General features: G+C 42.6%; 1 protein-coding gene across 9 annotated transcripts in view; it reads left to right on the top strand.

Moving 5' to 3' along the window:
* The window catches only part of IGSF5 (immunoglobulin superfamily member 5), a 48,780-nt gene that overhangs the window by 14,396 nt on the left and 6,637 nt on the right, over window positions 1–27,747 (top strand). For 2 of the 9 annotated variants that reach the window (XM_088667879.1, XM_088667877.1), the window contains exons 3-9: window positions 4,842–4,921; window positions 7,059–7,379; window positions 9,157–9,465; window positions 13,995–14,111; window positions 15,490–15,514; window positions 19,282–19,394; window positions 23,055–23,131. In XM_088667879.1, the coding sequence (XP_088524005.1) occupies window positions 4,864–4,921; window positions 7,059–7,379; window positions 9,157–9,465; window positions 13,995–14,111; window positions 15,490–15,514; window positions 19,282–19,394; window positions 23,055–23,131 (1,020 nt within the window). In that variant the 5' untranslated portion in view covers window positions 4,842–4,863. Of the gene's footprint in view, window positions 1–1,993; window positions 2,541–4,841; window positions 4,922–7,058; window positions 7,380–9,156; window positions 9,466–13,991; window positions 14,112–15,489; window positions 15,515–19,281; window positions 19,395–23,054; window positions 23,132–27,747 lie in introns of those variants that run through there. The other 7 variants (XM_088667878.1, XM_088667876.1, XM_035115651.3 and 4 more) reach the window with 6 other exon arrangements.

The raw sequence follows: 27,747 nt of genomic DNA, 5'->3' as shown, positions 1-27,747 counted from the left end.
TATTTTATTGTTGTAACCCATCCTGGGACCTTGTGGTGAAGAGCAGGTAAGAAATCTACCAAAATAAAAGTGAAATAAATCAATAAAAAGAATTAACATGCATCTCATGCATGTGTAATAATGTGCTTTTGAGATGCTCAGTCGTTTGTGATTTGGCTCCTCTGGAGTTTGGGGAGCCTAGATTACCCCTCTGCTTTCACTTTATTGTTTCACTTCACTAGTGGCCTGATTGTAGCATGAATTGTGTGAACCCAACTCTTTGGCCATTAGGTCCCCGCCCTTAGCAGCTTTGAAAAGGATGGAAGCCCTCCAGGATCTGAGATACAGCTAAGGGCTGTACCTCAGTTTTCGAATGCCTCTGTACTCGAACATTTCAGAACTCGAACGCCAAAAACCTGGAAGTAAGTGCCTCACTTTTCAAACGTGCCTCAGAACTTGAGCAGCAAATGTGACTTTTGTTTTGACTTTTCTGTATTGAGGCTTGCGTTTTGAGGCTTCCGCTTTCGTGTTTTAAACGTTTCGGTTTTCGAACGAACTTCCAGAATGGATTATGTTTGAAAACCGAGGAACCACTGTAGTATACTTGAGGCTAAGAGTGAGTCTTTGACTTGTACTACTTTTTCCTTTACTTGTACTTTTCCTTTTACTTGTACTTTACTTTTTCCTACTAGACTGCAGAGGACCATGGCGAAGAGAGTGTTGGGGCAAACTGAGGGATTCATTATTTTCCTCAGTAGCAATTGAGGCAGTTCTGCGAAGTATGGGGGAACACATGAAGGTTGCTATGTCCCTCCCACTTCCCCTGACAGGGATCTTGTGACTTTAATACTATTGCTATGAAAAATGTACCCCAAAATGCGTTGCCTTTTAAGAAGGACAGACGCGGGTCGGAAGCTCCAAAATTTGCACTAAGTTCAGCTCCGCCGGGAAAATGACAGAGACCACACGATGCTGTCAGGAAAAACAAACTGATCCCTTTATTGCAGAATGCAAAGCTACAGCTGTAGGGTCCCTGCCTCTGGAAAGAAGGAAGGAACCCCGGGAAATGGTAAAGTCCCCTTATATACCCTCCTGTCCCTGCATGGAAATCTCTGGACTGGGAGGGAGGGGGAGACAAGGGCGACGGGTGGGGGATCGGATTAGCTGGGTGCGGAGATGACTTTTCCTTTCAGATGGAGAGATGTCAATCGCTCTTCTCCTGTCGCTGATGGTGGTCCCTGTTGTTTGGCAGGAAGGGCAATCAGTCGAGATGGGTGCAGAGGTGGGGCAGTTCCTGGCGATTTCCGTGGGGTGGAAGTCCGCCCGGCAGGTGTTTTCCTCCAGGCCATGGAAGGGTGGGCTACGTTGAGGATGGCAATTTATTTGAATAAAGTTGTTCCAGCTAATCCCTCTATTGTCCGTGTGTCCTTGAATGGGTATAGGGTGGTAGTAGGGCAAGGTTCAGGTGGGTTGGGATCCTACAGGGTTCATACAGAAAATATACCTGGAAAACATACCTAATACAGGGATTTCTAATTAAAAGGTAGCAATACAGTTCTAAGATATAAAACAGCAATTCCAATACAGAGAGATACTAGCAATTCTAATACAGAGGCAGCGGATAGAGATTTCATGGTAAGAGAACATATAATAGGCTGTATTATTAACTTGAGTAGAAAAGTGTCACTTTGGATTTGGGCGGTTCCCCCCCCCCCTCTTCTGGAACACTGTTTTGTTCTGGGCGGAGGGGAGGTGGAGAGGGGAAATGTGTGAGTTTATGCTAACTGTTGTGCATATGCAGATCCTTAAGCCTTCCTTCAGGCAGGGTCACGTCCTAGCGGGAGGGGTGGGGAGACAGGGAAGATGGCATTGAACAGGATTCTGGGTATTGCAGCTGTCAAATTCTGTCACCCCTCTCTGTTCATTAATAATGGTGTCCTGCAAACCCCCCCCCCCCAATATGATTTTATAACACAGTATAGAGTGTTAGGCAGCAATATAGCAGATAGAGTATGTTCTCTTCCCACAAAGAGATGCAGTAAGGGGAAAATGGCACCAGATGAATTTTTCACATGCCATACCAGTCAGGAAAGTGCTAGAGCAAGGCTTGATCATTTTGCTTCCTCCCTTTTAGAAAGAATCTTCTGGTGCCTGCTGGGCTGTTAAACATTGCTTCATTATGACAATAGGTGTCGTTGTTTCCACACCTACTCAGTTGGTCCTGTACCTGCCTTTTACTTTTATTTTTTGATAGCACCTGTTAATTATTAAAAACCATGGAATATGCGCATTGGTTGCACACCTGACTCTTATCTTTTTATGAGATAAAAGGTCACTGCAAACAGAGTCGCACAAAAGCTGCCTCAGAAACCAGAAGTTGCAGGAAATGCTTTGTGTGGGGCCTTCCAGCTGAATGATATAGAAGCCAGTTGAGAGCTAATTGGAATATGTGGGTGTGTGACTATATGAGGAGTTACTTGGATGGAAGGGATAGCAACGAACAGATTTTCTTTCTCGGAAGGGACTAAGGTTTTTTCATGTGGTAATCTACTGGTAAGAAGGTAAGGAACTCTCAAGTCTATGATAGCCAATTTAATATGGGCGAATGACTGCAAAATGGATTTACTGATAAAGAATCTGCAATTAAGTAATGATATTTGGAAAAGGATGTTTGGCTCTCCAAAGTTAAATTAGCAAAATCCAAATGAGAACAGAAAGTAGGAAGTACGATAGTGTAGAGGCCTCTGCTTTTGAATGTTACCTGTTTGGCACAGTCTTAGGTATATTTACTGTGTATCATGTGGCTTAAAACTTAGTGAAAGTGCTGACAGTTGCAGCTTTAATTTATATGTCTAATCACACACATGTGGAGAGCAACTACTACGGTATATAGAAGCGTATTTTTCTGTTGATCCCACAGCTCTGAAATGGTCTGCAAATGATCCCTCTTGGTTAATGAAAGCCCAGGAAATGAGCTTGTGTAGTCCACCCCTATCTGGCACGTTGATCTGTTATCTTACAAGAGGAGATGCTTAGCACAATGGCAACTCCTGCCTCAAATAAGTAGAGTAAAGCTATCTCCAAATAATTGTAGCTTTCTGTTGTGAAAAACATTTTTCCAGTTCTAAAAGAAATTGAGCCGCTATGGTATAGTTTTGCTGGAAGTTCCTGGGGCTCTCCTTCCCACAGAAAGCCTTTTTGACACCTACATCACTGAAATACATTTCCAGGCAACAGTCTTATGCATAATTACTAGGGAGTGACAGGTAGGTAGCTGTGTTGGTCTGACGCAGTCAAAACAAAATAAAAAAATCCTTCCAGTAGCACCTTAGAGACCAACTAAGTTTGTCATAAGTATGAGCTTTTGTGTGCCTGCACACTACTAGCGAGTGAGTCTCTTTTAATCAGTGCTGTTAGCATTTACATTCAAGTACTGTACTGTATATGCATAGGATTATATCGCCCATCCTCTGCGCTGATAAATCTCATATTTTTGCTATTTTGTGCAATATAGGTTTTTCACAATTACACAACAACACTAGCAATAATAGTTGTCATGAGCTGAGATCTGTTTTATGCTTAGCCCTTCTGGGCATTTCTCTGAATGAGGATTGCTATTCTTAAAAAGATTTGATTACATCAGCAGCTAGGATAGATATCTCCTAGCACTGGAAAAATATGGAATCATGTCTGGACAACCAAAGCTTGTGGCAGCTTGCTCTTGAGGACACACTTCAGCAGGAATTGTTTTGTAGCTTATGCTGGGAGATGAATTATGACTTTGCTGAGGGTTTGTTGCCATTCGTATTGCTATGAGTTTGTGGATTTAGAAAGCGTTAAAATTAAATAAGATTTGATTAAACTGTGCCAAACACTAAAACTCCCTGGATTTAGTTTATGCTAACAACCTCTGGCGTAGCTGCTAAGAGGGGCCATTAGCAGGAAACAAAGGCTAGTGATGGCCCATCAAGGGAACCATCAAAGGCCTAGACTACAGGACAAGGAGGGGTTCCTCTTCCAGCTGTGTTAGTCCGCAGCAAAAGAAACGGTTTAAGATTTCAGTGCTGGATTATGCAGACTGATGGAAAATTGTGGTGTTTTGCAAGAGGTTTGAAAAAGTGGGAGAGAAAGGGGGCCAACAGAACTCCTGGTGGGCTGGCTGGAGCAGGCTGGAACAAATGGGGCAGGCAAATTCCCTTGTTTGTAGACCTAAGCCTGCTGCTCCTGAGAGAGGAGCAAATAATCATCTTAAGATGTGAATGCTCTGAACCCTTTCTGCACAGTAGATGACCAGCCTGGATAGCTCAGTTGGTTAGAGCGTGGTGTTGATAAAACCAAGGTCGCAGGTTCAATCCCCGTATGGGACAGCTGCCTATTCCTGCATTGCATGGGGTTGGACTAGATGACCCACAGGGTTCCTTCCCACTCTACAGTTCTATGATTCTATTATTCAAGTTGTATATATGTGTAAATAAACCATATATCATAAAGACACTGCCGCCTCCACTGTGCCTAATTGTCCAAAAGGGAACATAGACCCTGTGGAAAGCATGCCATGCCAAGACCGCTGGAATCTCACACCTCTTAGAGATTGGATGCTTACATGAATCCAGCCCAGGATTTTTTTTCACAACTGCTCACCACATTCCAGAAGGATGTGATCTCTTCTTAATAGTCAAACACGTTATTTAGTGACTGCTCATATATGTATGGTTCTCTGTTTATAATCTAGTAAATATACTGCTTTGTTGTTGTTCAATCCATTTGAAGCATGATTGTTTTTGTCTTTGGATTTGTAACTTTGAAATACTTGATAAAAAACATGTGTTTTACAGCAATGCGCGGGTGTTCTTTTCTTTTAGGTTCATCAGAGGAGCTTGCTAAATGGATAGATATCGGGAATGGATTTGGCTGGCTTTCAGCCTTTTAGTCTTGCTAACAGGTATTATTACCCTTTTCTCATTTACCAACCAAAGTGAGGCTTTGGGTGTAACTTGTTTGTTTAGCACTTCTTAGGCCGCCTGTTATATAGTAACTCTATAGAATGCTGAAATACTAAAACTAAATTTGGCACACATAATTCAGGGTGTCACATTTTAATAACAACCCAGCCCCTTCCTCCCCACCAATTCTCAGGGGGAGAAGAAAAATGCAAAATATTGCTCGATGCAAGACTGAAATGTCATATGGAAATCATTTAATATGGATAGTAAGCTTCCTATACCTCCATTAATTGTTGTCCACATGACTTTTACCTCCAAATCACTGCCTTCCCACACGTAACTCTGGATTTTCTCATACCCCCCTCCTTCTCAGAGTATCCTCGTTATGAGAAAATCTGGACTGAGGAAGGGGAATGTATGGGAAAGTAGAGATTGGAGGAAAACATCAAAGGGCAATGGAGAATTGGGGGAGGTAGAAAAAGCTTACTATCTACATTAAATTACCCCTATGGGTGTGCACATTCAAGGTCAACATTCTGAATTTCTATTATAAATTCTAACTGGACTTCCACTCTGTTTTCATGGAGGCCAGGAAAGATGCAAAGCAGAATGCAGTGCAATAGCTCCCTTGAAGACTGACAAGTTGGAGTAAGAGATGTGCATGTTCAGGACACAAGGAAAAGGAGGGAAATTGAACACAATACAGGGTATCCCTTGAAAAGCAAGCTACTGAATGAAAGCTGAAGTGTACGTTCAGTACAGTAGTCTGCATTTCAAGCTGAAATCCTAGCTCAAGTCCCTATGCACTTTGCATAGCTACCAAGTTATCCTTTTTTTAAGGGATTTTCCCTTATGCTGAATAGGCTTCCTCGTGAGAAAAGGGAAAACTTGGCAGCTATGGCACTTTGGGTCAGTAAAGATGTAAAAGACACCGCCTCCCTTAAAAGCATCGGAACAAAGGGTCACATGTACATTTTGAACACCAGCTGATTATTATACCTCCGCAGGTGTGTCTTTGTGATTCATTTCTTCAACTTCTCGTTCTGCATTTTTTTTGTATTGCAGTAGCTGTTTAGCTCATGTCCCATGTGAATTTTTTGATACAAGTTTGTGAGTTTTGAAACTTCTTATGATCCTTGAGCATTAAAATGCAATTTAGTACAAAGACGATGATCCCTTTAAGTCCCTCGGGTAGTTTATACAATAAGATGGAAAGAATGTAATTATCTTGACTTATAATGCCAACATACTTGGACTATGGTCATTAGCAAAGGATAATAAAAAATGAGAAGTGCTCTGGAATTGGTTCACATTGATGGGAATTACGCTACTATGCCACCCATTCAAATGACTCTTGTAGAGTATTTAGGCTGTGGTGCAATTCTTGGCTCTTGGAAAATCACATGCCCTTTCTGTTAATTATTTCTTTAAAGAAAGTAAAAAAAAAAGATTAAGCCCAGTTTTGCCAGCATGAGGATTTATTAAAGTCATTGTCAATCAATCCGCAGAGCTGAGCACAAAACTTTGAAAAATTAACTCTTGCAGATCAATGTGTCAAAGCTATACAGGATGGATTAAGAAAACCCAAAATGTTTATCCTGAAAGCTTATAATGGAGCAGGCAAGAGCAGCACTACCAAACGAGCCACAACTATTCTCAGGATAGGATGAATCTGCTTCTAGGCACCTGGTTGTTTAAAACCAGTTTAGGTCCAAAATGGGAAGGCTTCGAACCAGAACTCTGAGATCCATTAAGCAACTGCTATCAACTTAAATTGAAGCAAGGCCTTTCCCCTGTTTTCAAGCACAGGGCAAAGTTACAATACAAGACGACTGATAGCTTTTGTTTCTAACGTTGACAGCAAAGGTTCTTCAGACGTTGTACACACTATCTGGCATTAATCAGTGTTACCAGTACATTAACCAAGTTAAATGCCTCCTTCATTTTTTTGTTCACATGGACGCTTAATGCTCCTCAGATATTTATGCAGAAGGGTGATGTCAGACCTATATACATTTATTTATTTTTAACTGTTATCATGATGATTGTGTGAGATAAGCTAGAAACACCCTTATTGACTTTGGTGTTGGTCTAGTTTCAGTTCCTGAGTGATTCCCCCCCCTTCCTGTTTTGCAGATACTGGGTTTGGCTACTCCATCATAGAAGGTCCCAGAAATTTAACAATTCTATCTGGTTCAGTGGCTCATTTTAATTGTACAGTGTCAGAAGGGTGGAAGGTTTTGATATGGCTTTTCAATGGAAACCCTATATTGACTGTACTGAGTGACGGAACAGCTATTATAACAAATCCAAAATACAATCAGGATGGTTTTCAAACTGGTACTGAGTTCACCTCCGGACTCAAGATTTTTAATGTCCAGCTACGTGATTCTGGAGAAATAAAATGCAGTCTCCAGAACGTACAGGACGATAAATACGCATTTCTTTCTGTTCAAGGTGTGTATGCATTTTTGTCATTATTCAGTTTTAAGGAAAAACATTTAGGCCAATTGCAAGAGTAATTCATACTGATATTCCTCTTTCCTATTCCATCTATACTTCCTTCTCTCAGCACTTTAAACAGTATTGTGGCATTTAAACACTAATCGATGTGCTGCAGCACAAGCCTTTGTGGACTATAAAGCACTTTGGTAGATGAATAGCATAATTTTCAGTTGTATACCCTCCAACATTCTGGTCCTTTGGTGCCATACTCCCATGCAAACCAGCTGAGGCTTCCCAGTCCCATGTCTCTGGTGCTGGCAGCAGCTCCCTCAGCAAGCGGCAGACCGGCACCTTCACCTTCTCTTCCCTGTCACCAGCTTCATCTTTGTCAGCTTCTTCTATGCCTCTGGCAGGGATAGCATCAGTCAGAGCAGGCATGGCCTCTGGGTCTGGCTGGGGCATCCTGGCTTGCACCACCATCACCTCCTCCACCTCCATGGGTTCCAGCCTTCATTTGCATGAAAAATGTGCCTCTTTTGGTGCAGAGCTCTTATGGGAAATAGCTGACTTGTGCAAGAGCTTGGCACCAAAAATGAGACATCCAATCAGAAGCCATTATGTAATCTGTAATCTGCAATTCTGGGATGCCCTGGTCAAATCAGAACTGTTGATGGGTATGTAATCGACATATGTTTTTATATATCACAGAGAGAGAGAGCACATACAGATGTCTGTAGCATCCTCTGCTTCTAGCGCCATAGAAATGCTACCATAAAGCTTGTGGTTAGTGGATACTAAGCCAGCATTTGGGAATCATTACAATAGACCCTCATCAAGATATCAGATGCTCCATTTGACAATACAGTGGTACCTCTGGTTAAGAACTTAATTCGTTCCGGAGGACCATTCTTAGCCTGAAACTGTTCTTAACCTGAAGCACCACTTTAGCTAATGGGGCCTCCTGCTGCCGCCGCGCCACCAAAGCACAATTTCTGTTCTCATCCTGAGGTACTATTTCTGGGTTAGTAGAGTTTGTAACCTGAAGCGTTTGTAACCCGAGGTACCACTGTACTGCCAATCAGCATTCTTTAGAGCAGGGGTGCCCAAACCTTTTTCAAAGAGGGCCAGATTTGATGAAGTAAACATGTGTGAGGGCCAACCACAGTCGTTTAGCTTTTTTTAAAAGTATCGAAGTTGTTGAGCTTTTTTATAATTTTACCCCAAAGTTTTTGAGCTTTTTAAAGGATTTTACCCCAGGACATATACTGCCACAGGGGCCGGATTAAATCAACCGGCGGGCCAGATTAGGCCCCCGAATTGGACTTTGGACATGCCTGGTTTAGAGAATGCATATAGAAATGATAAATCATCTCTAGGCTCTAAAAATTGCCAAATGAAGGGTCAATTTGCAGTGTGGCATTTTCAAAATTCTTGAAAAATCCAATCTAATTTATTTTTTTAAACTGCAAATGGAAAAAATAATACTCATTAGTGCATAATTCTGTAGCTCAGAAAGATGCACCTATCATAATGGCTACAAAGCTTCAATAATTAACTTTCAACAATAATCTGGGAAACCTGCCTCTGTTTCTAAAGCCACTAATGGGCTGTTAGAAATGCTTTAAAGGTTACTTTTTCAACATGGAAATCTGGGTTTCAATTGGGGGGATGTAATTCTCTTGGTGGCAACCTGAAACCAAATTGAGAAAATAAATTCAACCTGGCCCCATAAAAATGTGTAGTGTAAACTATTCTGATGTAAGGAAAACATCTTCTTTTCCCCAAACAGTTAATGGATCTTTGACTATCAAAGCTGGCAACTTGACAGTAAGAAAGAACCAAACAACTGAGATAATTTCTGAAGCTCTTGGATGGGCTCCTGCTCCACAGATTTCCTGGATGGTAAATAATAGTATATTAGATAATTCCATGTACATTACCAACCAGAGTCAAGGATCAAATGGCTTGTACAATGAAGAGAGCATTTTAACCCTGACACCAATGACCAATAGCACTGTGACTTGCTTTGCCGCTATAGATGCACTCTCTGAGCCACAGTATGCAACTGTGACCCTTACTGTGTATGAACCTCCTTCAAGTAAGTGACTATCTTGTGGGTGCACTTCTTGTTTCATTTCCTTCCTTCCTTCCTTCCTTCCTTCCTTCCTTCCTTCCTTCCTTTCCTTTCCTTTCCTTTCCTTTCCTTTCCTTTCCTTTCCTTTCCATTTATTCAAAAGTTACAATACAGCTTTGTCCACTGCCACAATATCACAAAATGACCACTCCAATCCTCAATCCCACATCACTGTCATCTTCAAAAATCTTTAATACTGAACTTGGATTTTGATCATGGCTAAAATATTGGTGGGACATCCATTCACAGACTATATGAAATTTGGTGAGTTTCATGAGATGGCTCTGGAGTGGCCCTAGCTTTGGCCCTCTGGCTTTTGACAGCCTACAACTCCCATCATCCTTGACCATTGATCATGCTTGCTGGGACTGATGGGTTACAGTGCACAAACACCTGGAAGGTTTCACCATCCCTACTCGAGTTGCTTCCATTAATGTACAGTACCAACAATGGACATGAATGAATATCTTCTCCCTCACACAGATTTAATGTGCCTATTCTTAGAGAATTTGGACAATTGTTTGAGACTGGAAATCAACCCTGAAATCACATGATCATTCTTTTGATCCATATTTATTGCATTTATAATAGTCACAAAAGCATTTCTTACACAAGACCTAGCCTGTGATTTTGGAAATTGCTTCAAAGAATTTAATTGTGTCTAAAGGACATAACAACACGCCTCCAATTTATCTTTAAGCCAAGCATTTGTAGTTCAATCACTAACGGCAGCTAGAGAATTATGCCTTCTTTAGATAAAAAGGGCATGCAAAACTGACCATTGGATACTATGCTTTTTGCAGAATTATATGTAATGAATCAGGCAGATTTAATATGTGAATTAAAGAACCAATAAATGCTATTTCTCAGGGCTGTTAGGTTTCAGAATTGCTCTAAGAGTTTTAATAATTATAACTGCATAGACTTGCAATGAAAGTGTGAGGGTTAATTCTTGCATGAACACATATCACTGCTGGTATGACCTTTGCATGAGGGCTTTTTTTGACAGGAACAGAATGCTGAAAGAGGCAGAGCAAATTGGTTCCCAAACACTATTCTCAAAATTCTCTTTTTTAGATGCTGATATTGAATATTCTTTAGATATTCTTTGCATGCTCAAATATGTGGATTCTGATTCTTTATTTAACACCCAATGATGCTTGATTTCAATATTTGATACTTGATACTTGATAGAATGTGAGAGTTGGTAGGCAATTTTATTTAACATTTGTCTATACTCCTAGTATATCACAATGATATACTTTTAAGTTTCTGTTTTCAGTGAGAAGGCTGCAGCTGGCAAGATGCAATTGCATGACTGCTGACTCAAATATGCCCTAGATGGCATCAGCAGCCCGCAATTGTGTGCACTGCATGGCGCTGGCTGTCACACACACACCCCTCCACCAACTGCATCCTGGTGCTTAAAGGTATGGACAAAAGTTTCCCTTCCATCCTTGATCACCACATAGTAGCACCCAGTGTCATGTAGATCTTCCTAGTTGAAAGTTACACACCAGCATCGTTACATTAGTCCAACCAGTAGCACAATTGGTCCAATACTGTCCACTCTGTCCATCAGCTCTCCAATATCGCAAGAAATCTTTCCCAGCACTGCTATCTCAGGTCTTAAATCTGGGATCTTCTGCATACAAAGGAGGCGTTCTGCCACAGGGAAATGATTCCTCCCAAAAGTTACACATTGATTTTTATTATTGGTAATCCTTAGTATGTTATGTGGGGCAAAGACGGCTGATAAGAGGCAAAAGTGATTGCTTTATTTACATCAATTGTTGGGCAAGGTTTTCTGGTCATAGTTTCCTGGTCATAGGCTTCTACTTTGTACTCCATTTGTGTCGGTACCTTGGGGACCCATTTCCTTGTGTGTTTCTGTTCTAGAAATGACCAGAGTAGATGTTTCTAATTACTGACTAAGCGAAACAGAATCCATCAGGACGATTCTGTTTTGTGGGTGATGGGGGAATTAATAAACCCTCTTGTCTAGCTGTCACTCTGAAGAAGCAGCCATATTCAGTTGCCATAGCGACATGATATAACTCGGAATGGAAGAAAAGCAGATGTCACAAAGTGCAATTACTGTGTACTTACTGATTTATCTAGGAACATTCTTCATTTTATTCCCCGAGAAGTTGTTTGTGCAGTAGGAGAAACATGTGAGTTGTCAGGGTTGGAGTACATAAAAATCTTTTAATGATTAGGCTGAAATTGAGATATGTCAGCAGTAATGAAGAAAACCGCCTCTCCTCTCTCTTACACACATTACTTCATTACTTTCATAGTTTCCTGACAGCTTTCTTTAGTGTTTTGTGTGGTCATCATTCACTGGGCTGAAGGAAGTTTCAATGGGAGGGGGAGCCATCTATTACAATGTAAAAGAGAAGATTAATTTAGAAGCATACACTTCAGTCACCAGAATCAGGCCTGCTCTCCTTGGAGGAAGTGTGCAGAACACTTAAACTGGTGAGGTTGTGAAAGCAGGTGGTGGAGGTGTTGGTTCTTGCCAAAAGGGCAATGGAAGATTTTCGATATTTTAGGACTGAGAAGTGCCCCATAGAGCATACCTTTTGAAGTACAGTGGGCCTGCCACTAACACTCACCTTACTTCTGCTATTGCAACTTTATGCGGGTGGGGGAATAAATAAATGGAGTGCTGGGACATTAGGATGTGCTTGGTCCCTTCCTCTGCCGTCTCCAAGGACAAGGAGGGGCTTAAAGTGCCAACTCAGCAGCAGGAGAAGCCACAGGTTGCTGTCAGGTGAGGGGATTTAAGTTTAGGAAGAGGCATGGCTATACTGTTGCTTCAATGGTCCAATTCAGGGCTCAAACCTGGGACATAGATGCCTAGCTAGCTACGTAGAGGGAATGGTTTGTATACCGTGTGCCCCCGAGGAGATGCTGTAATTGAGTGGCTTACCAATAAAGAACTAACCCTCGTTTGTTCTCCTTGTGCTGGGCATGCTCACTCAGGACAACACACCAGTCTGAGTATGAGAGCCTTCAGGGGTGCCGTATTATGGGTTTGGTATCCTTGAAATGAAGGTGACTGGAGACTGTGATGTCTTGGTGATATGTTTTTTAGTTACACATATATACAAGCTAAGCAGAAGATGAAGAGACTCACAGCATTAACACTCAGCCTAACAGATCTAACTTGCCCATTTGGGTTCAGGTTTCCCTCTGAGTTAGGGCTTTGGGTTCAGCACAGAGTGCAAGGCCATGTAGGCAACCCCAATTATTTTGTGACCAGTATGCTCCCACTACAGGTTTGGGAAGTGGTGTACACATGGCATTAGTCAAAATCCATATACATATTGCATCTATCCTGTCATTTCTTAGGAAATAGTGTGTTTTGATGCACACACACACACCCCGCCAAAACTAGCTTTATCCGAATTGAGAAAAAGAACCACCTAGCTGAATTTTAAGTAGGTAATGTTTACATGACCCATGTGTCATCCCATCTCCACTCTACTTCACATCTTGCCAATTGTCCTCCTACACCTAGGATAAAGTGTCTAGTTGTTTCTTTGGCAACATAGCCAGATCTTTAGTCATGTAAAAAGGATGCTTAACAGGTTTGACTAGGGCCATTAACTTGACAAAGAGACTGATTTGACCATTGGCAGTTCCTTTTACAACAAAATCCCATCTTACAAACAGAAAAACCGAGGGCTTGGAAGGAGCCCCAAATGGCAAACCAACCAACCAACCCCCCCCCCCCAAGCAATCCTGTAACAGTAACACTATATAAAGTGGCAGGTAGGTAGCCGTGTTGGTCTGAGTCGAAGCAAAATAAAAAAATTCCTTCAGTAGCACCTTAAAGACCAACTGAGTTTTTATTTGGTATTACTTAGTTGGTCTTTAAGGTGCTACTGAAGGAATTTTTTTATTTTACTATATAAAGTGGCAATGCTGCAGTGGGAATTTAATCAGATCTTTCATACATTTAACCCAAAGATTTAAAGGAAAAACTTTGGAAACTTGAAGGTTTAATGTGTAAACAGCTATGGTGTGTTTTGCACAACAATGCCAATTATAATCAAAAACCTTCTCTCTAATGTGGTCTATAGCTATGATAATGCTTTTAAGATAGATGAAATATAAAGCCACTGAAGAGGACTGTTCAGCTGAAACACATCTGTTGAATTAACTTTTTAATTGGATGCATAGTTTATTAGACTAGGAACTAATTTTCGCCCACATATTCCCTTCTCCTGCCTCTTCCATGCCATACTTTCCCATTACAGCCAAATTGACAACTATGTCTCTTGAGTAGAAACTGATGCATGAAATCAGAATCTGTTGGAATAATAAAAATAAAATAATAACGTATCTGGCAAAGACTCTTGGACCTCTAGAAGCCGCAACATTACTTAAGAAAGCACAGTAGTCTATGAGTAACTCATTAAATTCATAGGGAGACATGCATATTTTACTGTGCTTCTTAACATTTATTAATTTTTATCTAGTAGCAGGCGATGACGGACGAACTCGAACTATAATTTTAGCAGTTGTATTGTCAATTGTTGGTTTCCTCCTACTGATCCTTATTATTCTGCTTATTATCTGCTGCTGCAAAAGAAGGAAAGGTACGTGGGCTCTCTGAACCATTTAAAAACTTGGAATTATTTAGGGAGGGAGATTAGGTCCAAATAACTGACTTTTGTGACAGTGGCAGATTTCTACTTGTATTCTTGATAAATGTAGATACGAACACTAAAAATAACTGGGAGAAAGACTGGGAGCTACGGTAAACACTGATGGTGAGGAATGGAGTTCAATGTGGTATAAATCAACCTCAATCAAATATAGAGAAACAGCCTGGACCAGAGGGGAAACTGTTCCTCGTAATCTTTTGTTAAATTTCTTAATGGCATACAATCCAGCAGTGAGCAATTTGTAATTAAAAAGCAATTGGAAATGACAAGACTGTTTGAAACGCACTCTTAACTGTTTACACATCAAGGCCTCGGTAATTGGCACAACTTATTTGAGAAGTTGCTTTACCATTCAATATGCATATAAAGTAAACGATTCCAACCAACACCTGGGCACACACATCCTCTGTTGCAATTGTTCCCTGGCAATGTGGCCAGCCATTCTCTTCCCAGGTCTTCCTGCATGGATAACCCTGGAGTTTCCAGCAAGCTGCTCTTCCGCCGAGCCCCATTCTGTTGTGGGAGAAGGAGAGGGTGGCAGCTGGATGCAGACTTGAATAGTCTGCTTGCAGCCTGTTATAGAAATAGTGACACAGAGGTGCATGTGTGTGGGGAAAGGATAATAGGTGGCGGGTGATGGATGGTGAGTGGTGGACGGTGTCCCATTGAGCCACACCACATCCTGCTTTCCATGTGCAAAGGGAGCAAGATCGCAGACCAAGTTTCAGAGGAATTTGCTGCAGAGTAATTACTTATTTTTGAGATATACAGTCATACCTTGGTTTCTCGAACAGCTTAATTCTCGAATGTTCTCGAACGCTGCAAACCTGGAAGTGACTGTTCCGGTTTGCGAACTATTTTTGGAAGCCGAACGTCCGACGGGGCTTCCGCGGCTTCTGATTGGCTGCAGGGGCTTCCTGCAGCCAATCAGAAGCAGCGGTTGGGTTTCTGAACGTTTTGGAAGTCGAACGGACTTCTGGAATGGATTCCATTCGACTTCCAAGGTACGACTGTACAGTATAGAAGAAATGTATAGCATAGTGCTCCTACATGTGAGTTATGAAGGGAAGTTCTTCCTGCCTACAATAATTTTCTCTCTTGTTTCAATGAGGAATCCAGGTCCACACAAGAAAGCACCTCCTTTTTACTTGAATGACTGAGGGTTTCTGTGCATGGACAATCTCAGTTTGAGCACTGGAGCACCTTTCTGTATTGAATTAATATATTTAAGAAGACTTTAGAGTATTCTTTTCAACTAAATTGCTATGTTTCTTTTGAATATATTCTAAAATCTGACCTTTCCCCCCAGACTCCAAGTATCAAGAGGAGATGAGGTAAGCTGATTATCATTTTTGTTTCACTCATTTGGTAAAAAAATTATTTATTATTTTGCCCAGCTTGGCCTGTGGTCAGGGATGATGAAAGATGTAATTCAGCAACATCTGGAGAGTCACAAGTTATCCACCCCTCTATTATTAGATTTGAAACATACAGGAACATACAAATTATTTGCCATGGGTGGTATATATATTTTCTTTCAAAATGTCCAGATGAAAATAAAAGGGAAAAAGAGATTCTATTTCATTATAAAGGTAAGTGATTTTAAATTGCTGAATTATCCAGGCTCTAGGGGTAGGCTGGGTGGCACAGGGCGCCGGGCCGGCAGGGGGGTGCCACGCAGCACGCGTCGCCCACCCACTAGGGTGGGGGCGCCGGAGCGATCTCCGCACCACGGTGCCAGGGCGCCCGGCATGCTTGAGATGGCCCTGGAATTATCTGTCATCATCACATGACATTTGACTGCATGAATAGTACATGACTTAGGTGAGTTTCTGGAGTTTCCTTACATATTTTGAGTGCAAGTAAAAGCAACATGACTCCAACTGAAACTTTGATCCATCAAAGAACTGTTTTGCAGTGGAACATTCTTAAAGTAGCCTTAATATGTGCAACATATTTCATTTCATATGTTTGAGTTAAACATTTTTATACCACCTTTCATTAATAAAAATTCCAAGGCATTTTGCAACACATAAATACTTGGTGGAAACAGGGCACTAAAATCTAGTAAATGCTACAATTACAGCAACAACCACGGGAGGTCACTGTACACCAGAATAGCTCACTCCTCCTAGCTCAAGTAATGATTACAGTAGATGTGCCAATTCTACAGGCTCTTGGAGTATAGAATTTCTGTTGTACAGAAACAGAACTGAAACCGAGACAGGTTGGCACATGTTAATTGGAACCAACTGGTAGGCAAATTAGATGGCATTCACTGCTTTTCTAAGACTTATTTGAAAGCAACCTTTGGAGAGAGAAAAAATATGTTTGGTAACAAATTGTTTCTAGCTTAGCAAAATTAGTTTTGACCACTTAAAATGAAGTAAGCTAATTGTCTTTATGCTAGAATGCATTAGGTTGTTAAGCTTTAAAATGTAAGAGTGCTTTCATCTGTATTGAGAAGCTGTTAATCAATATTGAACGGAAACTTTAAAATGATGTCATTGTGGGTTTGCCAGGGTTTTTGTTTACGTTCGTCTTCAAGACTGAAAGATATCCTGTGCCGTCAGGAAAGAAGGAAACTTAATTCTGATTTGGGCTAATCAGTGCAATTGCTTATCTAAGTATACCATATTTTGTTTCACCTTAGCTTGGCAGTTAGATCATTCAATCTGAGTTATAGTAAAAAAGGATCTGGCTTGGTTTCACAATCTATACAAAAACCTTCACATTTCAGAATTGATATTTTATGGCAAAAATGCTAATTGTCATTAAAATGTATTACTTGCTGTTCAAGAAAGTGGGGGAGATTAATCATGCCGGGTTGGTCTGTGCCATCTGTTGACACCACCCCGATCTCCAAGTGGTGCGAGATTCCAGGGCTACCAGGGCTTGTATTTCCTTTGGGAATGAGGCACAGTGGAGACTGTGGTGTCTTTATGATATATGGTTTATTTACACATATATACAACCTGGCATTAAGGGTCTTGTTTCTCCTATAGCCTCAACTTTGGATTCAAGCAGAAACCAAACATTGTGCTGTGCCTCTCTGGCTTTCCAGCCTGCAGCTTCACTTCTGTGTCATATTACACTAAGATTACCAGTTTTTTTCAATGAATCTGGTGACACTGACTGCAAATAAATAAATAAATAAATAAATAAATAAATACTTACTTACTTACTACATGTTCAGTACATTGATGCTGCAGCCCCTTCCTCTGAGGCTTCTATCTCCTTTCTCCATGTGCCTGGGCAGCCCCTGAGTTGTTGGTTCTTCAGTGGTGGTGGTGGGGAAGTGGTGCGCGGTGTGTCAGGCATGGAAGGTGGAGAAGGAGGGCGGATAGTGGCAGCTGCGGTTAGGCTCGGGCAGCGCAATACCTCCCTTCCCATCAGAGCAGCCCCAATCCCACTCCTACTCGCATGCAAGCAGGAGGGGGCGGGGATCACTCAGCTGGGAAGGGAGGTTTCACACTGCCTTTCGAAGCAGCCCCATCCCAACTCCTACTTCTGTGCAAGCAGCATAGCTGCCAAGTTTTCCCTTTTCTCGCGAGGAAGCCTATTCAGCACAAGGGAAAATCCCTTTAAAAAGGGATAACTTGGCAGCTATGGCAAGCAGGAGGGGGCAGGGATCTCTCAGGCAGCGTAATGCCTCCCTTCCCATCAGAGCAGCCCCAATCCCATTCCTACTTGTGTGCAAGCAGTAGGGTGTGGGGATCCCTCAGCTGGGAAAGGAGACTTCCCGTTGCCTGAGAGATCCCCGCCCCGCTCTTGCTTGCATGCAAGTAGGAGTTGGGAGGCTGCTCCGATGGGCATGAAGCCTCCCTTCACAGCTTCGTTGCTGGGGTCAGGGAAGGTGGAGGCAGCCTGGAAGCTGCATCTTAGAGCCCCTGCACCACCATCATATGGGGACTTCCAAGTAGCTCCTGAAGCCAGCCAGCCAGAGCCAACTGCTCCAGGCTGCTGAGACTGCCACTCCTGCGTTTCCCGGTGACATTAGATGAAATCCGGGGACAGTCCGTGGATTTGCAAATCTGGGAAATGGGGACAACTGGTAACCCTACATCACACACACTAAACACTGGCCCTTTGCCATTCTCACTATCTAAGAGCTAGAGGAGGGGGCCCACTCATTTGCTGTCTGGCCCAGAGCCCCCTCACTTACTTTCTTAATGGCCCATCACCCAGGTAATTACCTGAACATGAAAGCTAGCCTGGTTTATTTAGTTTTTAACCCTTGCTGTGTCCAGGGATTACATGTCTGTTGTCCAGTTTAACACCCCAAACCTTGATTAAATTCTAACACTTCACTGGATCCAAGAATTTAGTGGAGTTTAGCACCCACAAACTCATAACACACCCAAGGATACTTGCAGTCATTGCAAGTTGTTGAAAGGGATTTAGTTGGTCCAGCACTTGTGATAGGGCAATGCATGGATTATGTGCTGGGAAGAGGACTCTGGTCCCAGACTGCTCCCCTTTCCCTCTTTTATCACAGCTAAAGCAAAGGCAGTAGGCTCCCCATCAGGCATTTCCTAGTCAATACTCAGGAATGGGACTTGCACAATAGAGCTAGTTGGCTTTACTCCTTTTGCCTGGCATCTGACACTGCGTTTCTGTAACAGCTGATCTATAGAATAAGCCTGGAAAGCAGATTAAATTCTAATACTTTGGCTTAAAAACAGCCCTGGATCAGGCTGTTCCTTAGCTAGTTAGTAACTATGTACTGAAAGCTTTGAGAGCATGCCAAATAGCTACTAATGTATTACTTTTGCAAGTTGTACCTGGAGTAAAAACTGCTGAATTCAGAGTTTTTGGTAAATTAGATATGAAGTGAACCCAGAGACCGTGCTTCAGTTCTGTCCCCAGAAGAAACTCACTCTCATAGTATCGCCCACTAAGTGTACAAAAAGTCCCATAAATTCAATATAGGTGATAGGTTAATAATGGACAGTAATCAGCGGTACTGGCTGACTTAACATGACCACTTAAATTGTCTATCTGCCACAAAGCTGAAAAAATGAGGAAAGTCTTCTATGGTTGCACTGAAAGATCTCCTCAAATGACAGGGGTTCAAATATAAGCATTTTCTATTTTCTAGAAAGGCATCAGAAAAGAAAACTGCTGATAGAAATTTGGAGACAGACAGACACAACGGACAAGAAAATTATGCATACATTCCAGAGGATACAAGGCATGCTGGGGAAATGACAGGTGAGCAAAAAGTTTGGGAAAATTTCTATACATCACAAAAATGCATTTGAAATGCTTCTCTGGAGCAGTCTGATGGGCAGAGAATAGCCTGAATATTTGTTTTGTTCTCAGAACAGTGGGATATTTGGCTAACCACTGTGTGACTTGAAAAGCTAAGATGAGATGACCGAAGACCCGAAGCTTGGTTATGGCATCAAGCTGAAATCAATGAACTGTTTCCTCTAAAAGTCATTTAAGGGCAACTTTCAGGGCCCGCTTCCCAAACGTAGATCCATATTATCCATCTGTGCAAATGCCCCTCTATGCAGGGCAATGTGTTTCCTAGGCATGTGCTTCCAGTCATTTGCGTGTGAAGACCCCCAAACCCCCTCCAAAATAAATCACACAGGACACAGAATATTTGTTTAAGAATTTTTTGGCATTAATTTGGCCACAACTTTATTGATTACAGCTTGTGAGTGGTTGCTTAAGCATTGGTTCAGACTACCTGAACCTGCACCGGCAGGAACAGGACTGACAACTGGAATCTCCAGAAGTCAGTAAGGGAAAATATACTAGGGCAGGCTTCCCCAAACTTCGGCCCTCCAGATGTTTTGGACTACAATTCCCATCTTCCCCAACCACTGGTCCTGTTAGCTAGGGATCATGAGAGTTGTAGGCCAAAACATCTGGAGGGCCGCAGTTTGGGGATGCCTGTACTAGGGGAGCAGAGAGGCGGATTTCCAACTCTTAGTTCACCCCAGATGTTCCAGGAACTCTGGCATGGCCCTACCCCTGAGAGGGGATCGGACAGAGCAAATCGAGCCCCCGGATTCCTTTAACGGAATTTCCTAGCAGTAGCAACAAAAATGAGGGGCAGACACAGCCAATCCATAACCCCCTCCACCAAAGAATGAACCAATGCCTAACCACCAACCTTACAAAGTTGTGACGATTTGCTACACGGTAGGCAAAAACCAAATGGCCCCAGCCAATCAGCCAAGTGGCAAAATTCCTACAGGGCCCGTGCTCCAAAAATAGACGACCCCTAGACAGGCCTAGCAAGGTCAAAAACACAACCTTAAATTATAGGGAGGGAGGAAGATCTGCTGCACAATGCAAAAGAGAAAGTACTTTGCCACGTGCAGCCCCTTTAGTAGCCACTTAAATCCCAATCAAATTCCAACCAACAACATTTTACCCCAGCAACAAGAGGTGCACCTCAACCAATGAGGTGCAGAGGTCATCCAAACGGGCCCACCCCAGCAACAAGAAGGCAGTTGGGTGATCTCACCGCAAATCGGGTCCTCCCTGCAAGAGAGGGCACGCGTTGTGGTGGGACCCAGCAATCAGGCCTAGGTGTTGGGGCGGGGACAATTGGAGCAGCCACAACACCCCATTGCTGGTCCCTCTTACAGGGAGCAATTGGGCTAAGGGCATGCCAGTCGAGGAGTCAGAGGGACCACTATTTAACTGCTGCACGTGACCCTTGAGATCCTCTTTTGGGGTCACAGTGCATCAGAACACCTGCCCACCTCTCCCTAATTTAGGGCTTGCGCTTGATCTTGCTATGCCGTCGTGTGTCGCCTGTTGTTGGGACAGGGGCACAGCAGGAATTTTCCTCATTTGGCTGATTGGCTGGTGCCACTTGGGTTTCGCCTGCTGCGTAGCAAATCGTCACAACTTGTAAGGTTGGCGGATAGGCTCTGGTTCCTGTTGATAGGGGTGGCAGGATTCCTAGCCATCCGTATGCATGGGTATTCCTGTAAAAGGAATCCTAGGACTCATGGTTGGTCTTTCCCAAGCGGGGTTGTGCCCTGAGCCAGAGTTCAGGGTGCATCTGGGTGGACCCGGGCCCAGTCATCCGACGGCTCCCATCCCAGGTGTTCACCCAGGCTGACTCATGGTTTGCTGCCCAGAGTCAGCGCTACCGGAGGTAGCTTCGTGAACCAGAGCCTATGCAACCACTCGCTTGATTTGTAATCAAAAAGTTGTGGCCTAAATTCTGCCAAAAACCAAACCAAAAATTTGAGTCATGTCTGAATTTATTTCTAGGCCAGGTTAAAGGGTCTCCACACGCAACACGTGGCTCTCCATGATTTGGAGGACACAATTTCTGGTTAACGTGTCTAAAGGTACCATGTGACTGATAAATATTAATGTCATATATGCATATTTTAAAGCAGGGGTCAGCAAACTTTTTCAGCAGGGGGCCGGTCCACTGTCCCTCAGACCTTGTGGGGGGCCAGACTATATTTTGAAAAAATATATATGAATGAATTCCTATGCCCACAAAGAACCCAGAGATGCATTTTAAATAAAATGACACTTTCTACTCATGTAAAAACACCAGGCAGGCCCCACAAATAACCCAGAGATGCATTTTAAATAAAAGGACACATTCTACTCATGTAAAAACATGCTGATTCCTGGACCGTTCGTGGGCCGAATTGAAAAGGCAATTGGGCCGCATCTGGCCCCCGGGCCTTAGTTTGCAGACCCCTGTCTTAAAGCCTCAACTCAAGCCTTCTCTATTTCAAGTGGTTTGAATATCAGTTAAGTTATGCACAGCAATCCTAAGCATATAAACTGGGAAGCAAGATGTATTTAAAAATCAGTAGCAGCTTAATTTGATTATTTTTTAACAAAATGATGTGAGGTTTGTTGGATTTCTTTTTTAATCCAGGGTTACATTGTATAAACCCATGTGCCATGCATGAATAATAAGGTAGTATGGTGTCATCTGAATATCCTGATTCGATTCCCAGCTTCATGTTGAGCAGCAAAAGTGAGGAAGCAGGGCCCTGTGGCAAGAGAAGCAGGCATACAAACTCTCCTTCCTAAAGCATCTTGTTGGAAATACCGCCTAGAATAATGGATATTTACTTCCTCCCAGGAGCTCAAGGTGGCCTACATCGTTCTTCCCCACCCATTTTTATCCTCACAACAACTCTCTGAGGTTGAGGGAGTGACTGCAGTAAGCTTCAGGGCTGAGTGTGGATTTGAACCCTGGTCTCCCAGGTTCTAATCTGAAATCCTAACCACTATGCAACACTCTCTGTATTTCATTATCCTGAAAAAGATGTGCACAGATGCCATGATTAAGTCCTGAAGATGGATGGATACATAGAAAAACAGACCGACGCACAGGCCTTATGTTGTGTCATGTTATGCTATATGTGCAGTATGTGCATTGTTCACTTCTGTGTCTTACCCTACACATACCATATACGCAGGGAATGTATGTGAACCTTAGTGCGAGATACATGTAAACAAACTTGACAAATGCATTAGGATTGTATGCCCAAATAGATAATCTGTGTGCAGCTTGTTGGGTCATGATTACATTGGTCCTCCTTCAGTGCAGAACAAGCTGCAGCTGCACCGAAGATCGTCCTACTGTAACCCAACCATTTATAAATGGTGCAATCTGCAGCGGATTTGCCAAAGGGTACATTGGAGTGCTTGAATAGATAAGTCTCTACAAATTTCTTAGTGGGGTTTTAACAAAGCACCCACCCAATTTACAGCAAATTATTCCGTTTCATGAAGAGCGGTCTGTTCTCTTTACACAACAGGGGCATCTAAAAATACCTCCATTTGTTTGTATTCTGAAATGATTTATAGTTCCTGCCATTCCGAAGAATCAATAACAGTTATCCTTTGTATATTGTCTTGCAGGAGTTCCCTCTTTCTCCCCAGATATCTCTAACCGGTACACTCCAGACTGGGATTTAGACGTGAATCCTGCATCACAGGTAATTGGAACAAGTCTTTTACAGACTGTGACATATTCCATAAACATGTAATGGACTTAAGTGATGGTTTCTAAAAGGACTGGAATACCGTGTGTGTGTGTGTGTGTGTGTGTGTGTGTGTGTGTGTGTGTGTAGGGGGGAATGCATTCTAGTTTTCTGTCCTTAATGCTCTATTAGTCTATTGAATGTTCTTTCAAAAACATCCTTAGCACAGCAAAACAGCATTTTCAAAACATGCAATTCATATCAGAAATTTGGATACAAAGATTAATATTTACAAAAGAATAAAACAGCATCATCTTGAGTGCTTGGTCTAAGATTTCATGCACCCTGGAACTTCAGCTTGGAGAGGGTGGTTCTGAGTCGGAAATTTGGCTGTGGAGAAAGGGTTAACCCCCTTCTCTTTGTTGGTCCCTCCATTAAATATGTAGCCTCCTGCAGCATACACACATGCACACACCTTGGGAGACTTTTATATGTCTTTGCTGTGTTCTTTAAAGCAAACAGTACTTTAAATCACCTGTGTGCTTTATAGCACAAGGAGTGAACACAATTATGCAGGACACCTGCCTTAGAATCATGAGAAATTTGAAGATGTGAAAATAAGATATACACACTTGAGTGGAATCCATAGAGTTAATTCTCTGTGAAGGAACAAACGAAAGGCCCATGTGGCCAACATTTTGACTGGTAAATTCCAAACAGACTAAATGGCTCCCACTCTAACCAAGAGTCCATTGGAGAGTCCCCCCCTCTCTTCTCATTCCCTAATTCATGCTGTCTCTATTACCCCCCCCCCCTATTTTCTTTCCCGCCCCAGTTTATACTGTAATAGGACTGAGGGTTGGGCTGGATGATCGCAAGATCCTTTCCAACTGAGTAAGACTTTAGTGGTAAGGTTGGCATCTAGGTTTATTGTAGAAAAGAATTACATGTTTCAAGGTGAAAACAGTAAAAAAACAAACAAACTGTACCTTTGTACATGCCTAGCCAGTTGCCCTCTGAGTGTAAAATAGTTTCAGTAAGAAGACAGGAATGATGCTGCAGTGACCAGCATCACCTCTAGTGGGCATAGGCTCTGATGTGGTACCTGACTGCTGCTCTCTCCATCATCTGCTGCTTTCTAGGTGGGCATGTGGGGCCCAGGACTTCAGCCCGCCCCGCCCCCCGGTCCAGCCCTAGTTGCACTGCTTGCTTTCCCCCATCTCCTTCCTCCTTCTTTCTTATTTCATATCCTTTTCATGGCAAGGCTTCATTGCTACAAGCACAATACAAGACAGGAGCATTTTGAATTATGCTCTTTGTTCAATTATTTGTGAATTTCGATGTGGTATCTGGCTATTGAATGATTTATTGGTCTGGCAGTAGGTCATTGTGCAAAGCTGAGGTTACTGTGTTGGCTATTAAGATCGGGAATGCTGTATTTCAAAGAGTTTGATGTTTGGATCATACTAAAAACATGCCTTGAGCCTGCAATTTGCAGGGTTTTTTTTGCCATATATCATAGTCTGCTTGCATTTTCTGTTTGCACCAGCTTGCCAGGACCTTCCAGGTTCTGTCACCGTGAACACATTGATACTGTACCAGTATATAGCATTTATTGTATATCTGATGGCACATAAACCATGTACCCATCACTCAGATCCTGTTTCCTGAGACCTCACATTTCAGACCTTTTGCTTACTTTATTAGCTATCTCAGGGATATTCCATAACTTGTGAATATTTTCTCGTAATGACTCATGATAGACTTGGGGGTGCATCCTTTGAACCTCCAGGTCCCAGAAGTTTGAACCCCATTTTTTCTCTCCTGAGCAGGCCAATTTTCTGATATTACGCTCCCTCTCAGGGTAACACAGAGGTCAGTTTCCTTTAGAATGTTTGTTCTTAGAATGTATGCCTTTTTCAATCTGTTTGATTTAGAGCCCGGAGAACAGTTGGTGTTGAAAGAACAGATCAAAGTCACCTTAACTGTGGGGCCATCTCTTGATTGAGAGAGTCAGGCAATTGCAGGAACAATAAAGCATCATGGAGAGCGAAGTAGATCAATTTCATAATGACCTAGTAGTCTGTAAGATCAGGTGGCTTTGCAGGAGGATGGTGTAGGTTACAAAGAAGTTCTATTTTAACAACACCATGGCCAATCAACATGTTTAAAAAATTAGTATTTACCTGTAGGTGTCTTCATGACCTTAGACTTAACCTGACACCAATTTCTGGGCTCATCACTGAATGTTGTAGGGTGCCTTTTCTCATTTGAGAACATGACAAACAGTTGTTGCATCGCATTACGAACAAGGCAATCATTTGATAACTGTGTTTTTGCTTTATCAAAATTTAACAATGGCTTCTTAGTTTTTGGATAGATCTAGTAGGTATAAGGGACGCGGGTGGCGCTGTGGGTTAAACCACAGAGCCTAGGGCTTGCTGATCAGAAGGTCGGCGGTTCGAATCCCTGCGACGGGGTGAGCTCCCGTTGCTCGGTCCCAGCTCCTGCCAACCTAGCAGTTCGAAAGCACCTCAAAGTGCAAGTAGATAAATAGGTATTGCTACAGCGGGAAGGTAAACGGCGTTTCTGTGCACTGCTCTGGTTCGCCAGAAGTGGCTTAGTCGTGCTGGGCACATGACGTGGAAGCTGTACACCGGTTCCCTCGGCCAATAATGTGAGATGAGCGCCGCAACCCCAGAGTTGGTCACGACTGGACCTAATGGTCAGGGGTCCCTTTACCTTTACCTTAGTGGGTATAAAATTTCATTTTTTTTAAAAGGAATGAGGTTTTTCAAATGAAAGTGACTTTAAACTAAAAATAATCTAGCTTCACCAGTTCTGATAGTGTCCTTGTGCTGAGTTAAGGGGAGCCTCAGAGTACGCAGCTCATTTGTGACTCTTGGCATATGCCAATCAGGTGCCCTGAGCCATCTCTTTGCTGAGACATTCCAGGGGAGGGGCACCTCATGATCAGCAAGGCTCCTGGCACCTGCCTCTTCAAGCCCATCTGCTGAAAACTCTCCAGTCTTTTATTTACTCCCCAGTAAGCAACAGCGGGATGACTGACTGGTGTCAGGTGAGTGGTGATAACCCAGCTGCCATCTACTGTTGACAAAAACTCATTGCATTTTATGAACCTACCATTGTTTTCCCTGAGTCACAAAAAACAACAAAGTGAAGGTTCCTTTCTTTAACTTTAATTGGGCACATTTGTATCATGCACCGTCTGGTGCACGAAGCACTGTTGGATGAATTTGAAAGAAGCATTAGCAGGCGAGTCTTTCTGTTGCAGTGTTTGTCACTGCCGGCAAATCAACATGAAAGTAGATTAAATGGCAGCACCTTTTATTGAGGATCTCATGGTTGACAACAGATGCAGATTGCTAGGCTGCTTTCTGGAAATTTGATGGCATTTTTGCATTTCTGCTCACGACGTCAAATCAGACTGACAGGAATCTGGGTTTTTCTGTTGTGGGGAACAGAAGGCTTCTGTCAGTGCCATTGTGATACAGTGATGATGTCAACGGAAGAGGCACCTGTGCATGTATAGCTTGGCCTACAAGATCAAGGTGGAATACTTCTGAAGCTGCTGAAGCTCATGAGTTCACACCAGGTCAAATGCCTCTCCCCCATAATCTGGATTCCTTAGAGGGAGTTGGGTGTTGAGAGATCATCTTCCAAGATTCATGACTGCCAGATTTATTCTGAAGTCGAAATAGGAGATTTGTCCACCCCTACTGAAAAGGGGCACAAGCAGTATATACCAATCACAACCTCAGTTCTCCAAGAGCTAGTCCGAAAACAGCAGTAACTATTCACAAGAGGGATATATCTCAAGGAACATGAGATTTGCAGAAGTCCAGAAAAATCATTAGGAGAAAATAGGTGCTGCGTGGATTACAACAAAAAAAGAGCCCAATGTGGACTGAGTATGCTTAGTGGGCATGTGATACTGACTGCTCAAGAAGAGGGAAAATGGAAAGCTAAGGAATATCCCAGAAGAAGGGATGACTGCACAGGAGCCTTCCAAAATGCAATATTCTGTGGCAGGTCCCACTTGTTTTTGACAACTGGAACACATTCAAGAAAACTTTGAAATGAGCAATGGAGTGTCAAAACCTAGGACGTATGACAACTTATCAACCATAAGGGCTCAGTCCTAGAATCCAACTCTTCATTGCTCATTTATACAACAAAAGTGGATTTTGTGAGCCCTTATGGTTGCTAAGAGACTTATACTTTAAACCTGGAAGGATAAATACGGTACCCAACATCTACTATGCAATGGTCTGAGGATCTCCCTGCCCTGGCGACATTTGAACATTTTTCATATAGACATCAATTTTGTGTGGATACCTATTTGGACAAGTGGATTGCTTATATTACCTTAAGATACTATCAAAGTGCCTGTGTGCCTTCTCTCTGGGGGGAAAAAACACACAACTACTGCCTTCTTTGTGGGTGCATGTGCTGAGTAATTACTGCCCAAAAGAGAATTATATAACCAATGCAAAGTCTTGAGAATTCATAAGCTGAAGGCATTAGTGGAATATTGCACTAGTGTTAACCTAAAAAGTCTCAGAGTTCTCAGTACAATAGGCAAGTTCCATCACATCCACCCTGGCGAG

This window comes from Zootoca vivipara, chromosome 4, assembly GCF_965207765.1.
Source record: "Zootoca vivipara chromosome 4, rZooViv2.hap1.1, whole genome shotgun sequence".
Taxonomy (NCBI): Eukaryota; Metazoa; Chordata; class Lepidosauria; order Squamata; family Lacertidae; genus Zootoca; species Zootoca vivipara.
This window is presented reverse-complemented; position numbering and strand designations above follow the sequence as displayed.